The sequence below is a fragment of the Pteropus alecto genome, unplaced genomic scaffold (genome assembly GCF_000325575.1).
Source record: "Pteropus alecto unplaced genomic scaffold, ASM32557v1 scaffold41, whole genome shotgun sequence".
NCBI lineage: Eukaryota > Metazoa > Chordata > Mammalia > Chiroptera > Pteropodidae > Pteropus > Pteropus alecto.
In genome coordinates, this window is record NW_006430464.1 from 523,567 (window position 1) to 531,099 (window position 7,533).

The following is a 7,533-nucleotide window of genomic DNA, read 5'->3' on the forward strand; positions in this document are numbered from 1 at the left end:
GCTGCCAGGAAGGACCAGGGCAGGACGATGCTTCTCTCCCCCACCCTAGCCTGGCCCCAGTCGTCCCATCGTGGGGGCTTGGAGGGGGCGGAGGAGGGCCCATTACATCTCCAGGGCCCACCGCCCGCCGTGCGAGGCAGAGGTGACTATGCCCGCTTTACAGGTGGGTAAACGGAGCCTTGGAGAGGGAACGTAGTGGGCCCAAATGCACATGGAACAGTAGGTGACAGTCATGCAGTGATTGTTATGTGTCAGAGACCCCACAAAGGGGAGGACAGACACCCTGGAAGAGGAGCACAGAGACGCGGAAAGATGAGGGACAGGGACCCAGAGGGAGGGGGCCAGGGGCCCGCAGCGGGCAGAGGCAGAGGCTGGGGACACAGTCCCGGCTCCGCTTCACTGAGCAGCCAGAGGGCCGTGCTCTCCAGGCTCCATGTGTACAGACCCCTGAATCCTCAAACCACCCCGCATGGTGCCGACCGGTCCTCCGCCCTTCTGACAGATGGGGATGCTGAGGCCCAGAATCTGTGCCTCTCACGGCCTCTCTGCCGACGTGGGAGACCTTCTGAGTCCCCATACCTGAGGGTGGCGTTGTCACCTTCGCACACCGTGTAGTTGTCAGCGGGAGAGCTGAACTCCAGGCTTTGGGACAGCAGCCCTGTGGACAGGACGGAGCGGAGGACGGCTCAGCAGGTGCAGACATGCCCCACACTCAGCCGCGCACTCGTTCATCCACATCGCCAGACACACATGGCAGACACTCAGAGCTGACACGTGCAGCTCGTACCTTCCCGGAGGCCCACACTGACTCAGACAAACTGGGGCACACAAACCGACACACGAGAGACGGTGAGACAGCATCCCATGACCGCAGACGGACACGTGTACGGGCCAGACACACACGCCAACTCTCACGGACACATGCTCACACACCAAATACTCACAGATGCTGTGTGCAGAGACACGTACACACGTCCAAGCGCACAAACACACACAGCCACAGTGTGCAGACACACATGCGGATTCAAGAACACACACACAGACACGCATACATGTCTGCGACAAACACAGGTGCATGCATACACATGCACAGGTGAGCATGGGCACACGTATTCACAGATGCATGAGGACACAGATACACAGATACACACAGGTACGCGTACATGTGACCAACTCATGCAGACACACACAGAGCCAGCCGCATGCAGGCACTCAGCACCCACGTATGTGCACACAGACACGCAGAAACACACACGCATGCATGTACACGCCAGACGCACATCTACCACAGGTGCACGAGCACACGCTTAGGCACGGTGCGCGGACACACACAGACCTCTGCAGACACACATCCACACAGACACACCGTGTGCCGCGCTCACTTGGGCACACTCTTGTGGGCGCCGGCCCACGTCTGCCTGCACACTTCCGTGCGGCTCACAGGCCCCACTGCCCAGCAGGCCCCACCCCCCCATTCATCTCTCTGTGGACTGTGGCCAGCAGGCTGGACTGAAGCCAGGGGGTGGGGGCTGGGCAAGCGGAGGCATTGGATAGAGCCGGCACCAGGCCGGGGAGAGGAGGAGGCTGGATGACCTTGGACGCCTGGAGAGGGAGGGCCCTGCCCTGCCCCAGGATGAGGAGCTAATTAATCGGATGAATTAATTGCCCATGCTGCCCCAATGACTCCCCGGGGCCCTCTCCATCAGCAGCCCCTCAGGACCGGGCTGGGACAGAGCCAGCAGCCCCTCACCCCGGGTCACCCCATCACTCCTAGGCTCCTGGAGAGGACACTGCCACACACAGCCCCGGTGACAGCAGGAGGCGGCCGGGGGATGGACACAGGCACGCACGCACACGTGCACACACGCACACACACACATGCAGAGTCATCAGGGCCCAGGAAGGACACACAGAGCCGGGGCCAGGCCAGGAAACAGTCCCAGACTGAGTCACACGAATGCCTATGAGACCTGCTCAGAGGGACAGGCCCACACGCACCATGGTGACGTGCTCAGCCCGGGACGCACGCCCGGCAGAAGGCCAGTTAGATGAGACGTCTCTCTCTCGGGGGCGCCCCTGTCGTCACCTTCAGGCACAGTCACCAAGCAGCCACTGCGCACTGAGTCACCCCACATACTCAATTACCCCAACTCCAACAGTGCCCCCCTACAGGCGCACAGTCTACACACGGTCACAGCCTCATATATGCACACGCGTGTGCACACGCACCCGCTGGCCTGATCGGTGACAAGGGCCATGTTTATCCTCACTCCCCCCGCCCCCCTCGGCAAAGACGTGCACGAAGCTTCAGCCTGCACGAGGACACGGCTGCATCGTCACAGCCTCTGAAAGAAGAAGGGGCCGCCCAGGGCCAAGAACCGGGCACATGCCGTCACGCTGTCACCTACAGTCAGGTCACTCATGGCCATGTCCACACACACACACACACACACACACACCCCTCAGGATTTGTCACGCTCCAAGTCACAAACATCCTTGGTCGCCACCACTGACGTTTGGGGCTGGATGCTTCTTTGTCGCGGGGGCCGTCCTGTGCAGTGTAGGACATATGACAGCCCCCCTGCCTGGCCTGGACCCACTAAATGCCAGTAGCTCCTCCCACCCCACAGTGGTGACAATCCAAAATGCCTCCAGTCATTGCCAGATGCCCCCTCAGGAGCAAAATCACCCCCCTCCCCCATGACAGCCAATGTTTCAGGTTCAAGGAGGGACTAAGGTGCCACCCAAGCTTCAAGGAACCCAGCAGGAGTCACCACGGCCAGGGCTGGGCGGTGAGGACTGCACCCCACACCAGCAGGCAGGACCCTAACAGAGTGTCCCAGCAGACAGAAATACAGACAGACATAGGCCTTGCCAGAGGGGTCTTCCCAGCCCTCAGAGCTTCCCTGTCCTCCCTGGTCACCTGGCACTGGGGACTCTGGGTCACTCTTCGGCCTCGGCCACTCTAGTGTGTACGGGGCCCAGCTCCAGGGACCTAGAGCGGTGCCTCCCTGGGAGAGACAGCCCATGCGAGCCCGCCGAGCTCCTGCCCTGCTCCCGCGGCGCCGTGGGTCCGCTGCCTCCCCGCCTGCCTGCCCAGGGCAGGGCCCGTGTGGACCAGCTCTGTGTCCCCAGCACACCCTGCGGCCTGGGTGCGGGCGGCCCCAGGAGACGTGGGATGAAGGAGTCCGTCTCCGGTTCCTGGTCTGTGCGTCTCCACATCTGGGCGTCATGTGTCTCTGCACATCTGTCTTGCACAGTGCGCAGACTCCAGGGTCAGGAGGCCCCGTGTGCCGTGTGACCTGGGGCAGGTCCTTGCCTCTCTCTGGGCTTCGGTAAACGGGGCTGGGGGTCGGGCGAGCCACTCCACCGCCCGCTCTGTCCCTCTGTCTGGGCCCTGACCATTCTGGGTTGTGACCGGGTCTGCTTCTCTCCCCAGACGGGAGCCCCTCGGGGCGGGGCCTGGGTCGGATCCACGTCCAGGACTCCGGTGGGTGGGCGTGGCTGGGCTCGGGGCCCCGCCCCCAGGAGGCCTCCAGAGCGGTTTCGTGTATAAATAGACAAGCAAGCGCTCCGGGGTCCACTCTGAGGGCTTCTGCTTGGAAAACTGACTCAGTCTGGGGCGGTCCTCTCGGCCCAGCCCCTCAGGCTCCGTCCGCGTTCCCACAGTGACCGACCACCCCCATTAGAGCTCAGAGCACTCTGCGGTGCCTGTCTTGTGCCTCCCCCCATCCGACCAGAAGTTTCTCAAGGGTCTGACCCAAATCTGTGTCCCCAGCGTCTCCCAGCATAGGGCCTGGGCCCAGAAGGCCTTGGGAAACATTTGTTGAATAAATGAGTATAAATGGATGCCTACAACAGGCTTCTCCAACTCTCGAATGCCTATTCAGTCTTTAAGACCCAAACTCAAATGCCCCTTCCTCCAGGAGGACCTCCCTGACTATCTGAGGCTCTTCCTAATGGGTGCCCTCTGACTCAGCTGGGACAGTGTCTAGGGGTGCCTCTCCGACTCGACCTGGAGTTCCCCGAGGGCCCGAATCTCGGCTGTGTCCCCCCAGAACAGGGCTTAGCTCAGAGCAGAAAAGTGTTTGTAGAGGGAATGGATGGCCTCTAAGGCCGGATATGAAAGTCCTGAGAAGCCAGGCTGGGGGATCTGATGTCTGTCCCCTCCCCACTTCCTGGCCGGGGGACCTCCTGGCCAGTCTGAGCCTCGGCTTCCCCATTTATGAAAGGCAGAAAAATAACGGTTCTTCCCTCTGAGCGTTTTGGTGAGAGATTCCAAGACAACATGTTAGTGAAAGGTTTAGCTCAGCACTGAGCACGCAGAATGGGCCCCATAAAGGCTGGCTACTCCACGCAGCGCCTTCTTTTTAAAGAAACGTTTGTTGCTATTTAGTTCGGGCTAAGTTCCCTGGGGTTGGGGCACAGGAAGGCCGGGGTGACTCTGGGTCGTAAGTTGCTCCGTGCCCAGCACCCGAGTCAGCAGCTCACATGCTGACCTAAGCAGGTGCCTACAGGAATAGGCTGCGAAGCTGGGCTGCCTGGGTTCACATCCCAGCTCTGCCTCCGAGTTGCCCAAGGTACTTAGCTCCCTGGGACTTAGTCCCCACCTGTGGATGGGGATGCTCACCGTGCCCGCCTCCTGGAGGCGGGGTGGGGTGCAGGGAGGATGAAAACAGGTCCTTCAAGTCACGGGCTTAACACAGTGCCTGCTGGTTAGCTGCACAGCGGGATGATTGGCAGGTGCCAGCCTGTCTGGAGGTCGCACCGTGACTGAGAGACCACAGGCTTGCTGCCAGTCCAGACTAGTGGCCCTCATGCCTGTTTGATAAATCGAGGGATGAAGGTCACAAGTGGGTGGGTTAACTTCTTTTGAAAGATGGGGCTTTCTGACAACTGAATGACCTTGAGTTGGAGATTAGAGCCTTCTGCCCCACTAAAGGAACTCAGGCGAAGCTGGGACTCCCCACCCCCCATGGGGGATGTTTCCGCCACCAGCTCACGCACGCCCCTGGGCCTCTGACTCACCATCTGTGGGTTCTGCAGGCCAGAACCCACAGATGGTGAGTCAGAGGCCCAGGGGCGTGCGTGAGCTGGTGGCAGAAACGTGGCTGGACCTAGGGAACGTGGGGACACATCGGGAGGGAGTGTGTGGCTCTGGCAGGGAAATAGGGAGCGAAGGGGCGGGGCCCGGGCTCGCCCAGAGCCCTCTTCCTCCCCGCTGACCTTGGAGGTCCAGGGGCCGCTTGCTGCATGTGTGCGTGGACCCCCAGTGCCGAGGACGGAGACCGTGGCTCCGTCAATGCGTGTCGCATGAAAGAGAAGGCAGAGGCCACAGTCCAGCCTGGACACTGGCCCTGCCTACCTTGGTCTGACACGGCCACGCCGCTGGCCATGAGCACAGGGACTGCCCTGCCCTGCTGCAGCTGCCTCGTGAGTGTGTGTGTGTGTGTACGTGTGTTGGTATAAATAATATAGGAAATGAATAAAGGTAGAACAGTATCGACAGATGCCGGAGAGGTAGAGAAAAGCCGGCTGCAGAGAAATGGGTCTATTTTGTTTGTATCTTGGAAGAAACACCGACAAACAAACCGACCCCTCACAGACGTGAACTCTACATGTCCGATTTCGTCTTGGTGACAAGCGGCTGCGGGGAGATGTACCCAGCTCGTTGACCTGGCTCTCTGGGGACAGTGGGGGGCGGGAGGGGCCGGGATGTGGCGGGATCTGCTGACGGGTAACCTGCACGCACCCCCCTCGCCATTTGAAAAACACCAGACGAGCAGCAAAGAAAGCGGGGAGCCGTGATTCTGTGGTGTCTTCCACTGGCGTTTGCTCACGGAGCCCCAACTGTCAGTGGGTGGGTGGCTGGGCTGGCGGGGCTGCCTTTCTGCCCCCTGGTCTGCGTCAGCTCACCCTGCCCTAAGCCCTCCTGTCCTCCGTTCTCAGATGAAGAAGCCAAGGCCGAGAGGTGGGAAAGCGCATGACCTAGGCCGCCGGCCACCTCCCGCCTCCGCTAAGCTCCCAGCCCAGGACGGGCGAACCCCAGCCAGCGCTTTCTGGGGTTCTGAAAAGTGGGGAATGATCACGAGAGTCAAGAGAGGGGGGGGGCGCCGAGGGGAGGCGGAGGGAGAGAGGAGGAGGGGGAGAAAGCAGAAGGCCAGAGACAAGTAAAGGACAAGGAGAAGAATGAGGTGTCAGTGACCGAGATGGGCTGTGAATTCCCAGAAGTGTAAGAGCCAGCGAGGGAGAGGGGGGACACACGTGGTGTGACAGTGGGGGACAGTTCCAGAGGCGGAGAGGGACCGATGCGAGACTGTGCTGAGAACCCCAGGGATGGAGAGACAGAGACCCAGAGACAGAGACACGTGGACTGTCGCCCGCAGCCAGGGAGCCTCTGGAAATGGCTGAGACTCCTGGACAGACCCATAGAGAAATGTGCAGGAGACAGAGAGACAAGGGCAGGTGGGGGCGAAAGTCAGACAGTGAGTCACACAGGTCAAGCAAAGGAGAACTCAGACTGGGGGTCCGACTCGGGGTGGGGTGGGGGGGCGGGCGCCGGGCCTGGTCCCGCCTGGCTGGCCCGAGCCGCTCCTGGCTGGACTCGGTCCCGCTGTCCACGTAGCGGTGCGTGACCTGCTGTGTGTGTGGGCGCGGGGCCCGGAGCAGCTGCCTCACCCAGACTGTTGGTGGCTCCAGGTTGCTCTGACCGCGTGTCCCTGACTCTGTGACCCCCGATTTGAGGCGGGGCCTGGGGAAATCCTCCAGAAGCCCTGAATTAGAACTGTTCCTGGTCCCCCACCCCCCTCCACTGGACCGTCAGGGCTGCAGCCCCGGCTGCGAGACGCAAAGCTCAGCTACACGTCCTCTGTCCAGAGGCTGCACGGTTCGCTCTGAGCCCCCCACTTTCTATTCTCCCCTCCTGCTGGCTCCACAGACCGGCCCCCAGCCCCTTCTCCCACTGGGAGGGCTGAGATTAACCCTTTGACCCTGTGTTAACCCTTCCCTCCCTTCTCAATCTGTCCGTTCCTCCATCCAGTCCCGGGGGCACAGGTATTCTGCCAGAGCTCCCCACATCTGAGTCCCCGGCCCAGGACCCCAACTACCTGGAGCCTCCTTCCTCCGTATGACTACAGCCCCTCCAATACCAACACTTGCCCCCAACCTAGATGACGCAGCTGGGGGATTTCGGCCTCTTCCCGAGGAGACCAGACCCCCGCCCCTCCTTCTCCTCGCCGCGGGAAGGTCTGTGACACCCCCGCCCCTCCTCCTCCTGACCCCCATCTTTGCTTGCAGACGCCTGTCCCAGCCCTCGGGCCAGGACACCCCCACCCCCCGGGACGCAGAAGGGCAGACCCCCCATGGGGCAGCCCCCTCCTGCCGCACCCCAACTCAGTTCAGAGGCGGTGCCCGGGGACCCTCACTTTAGCGTCGGAACCCCGGCCCTGATCCGGAGCCCACACTCCGACCCCAGGCCCGGCCAGATGTCCGCGACCCTCGGGCGGGCGGGAGCAGCAGACCCCCGCCCCGAGG

At 61.7% G+C, this 7,533-nt stretch overlaps 1 protein-coding gene across 1 annotated transcript in view; it reads right to left on the reverse strand.

Annotated features, from left to right (window-relative positions):
• Positions 1-7,533, reverse strand: part of IGLON5 (IgLON family member 5) — a 19,090-nt gene that overhangs the window by 5,104 nt on the left and 6,453 nt on the right. Inside the window, exon 3 of the mRNA XM_025048694.1 lies at positions 514-685. Coding sequence (XP_024904462.1) covers positions 514-685 — 172 coding nt within the window. The remainder of the gene's footprint in view (positions 1-513; positions 686-7,533) is intronic.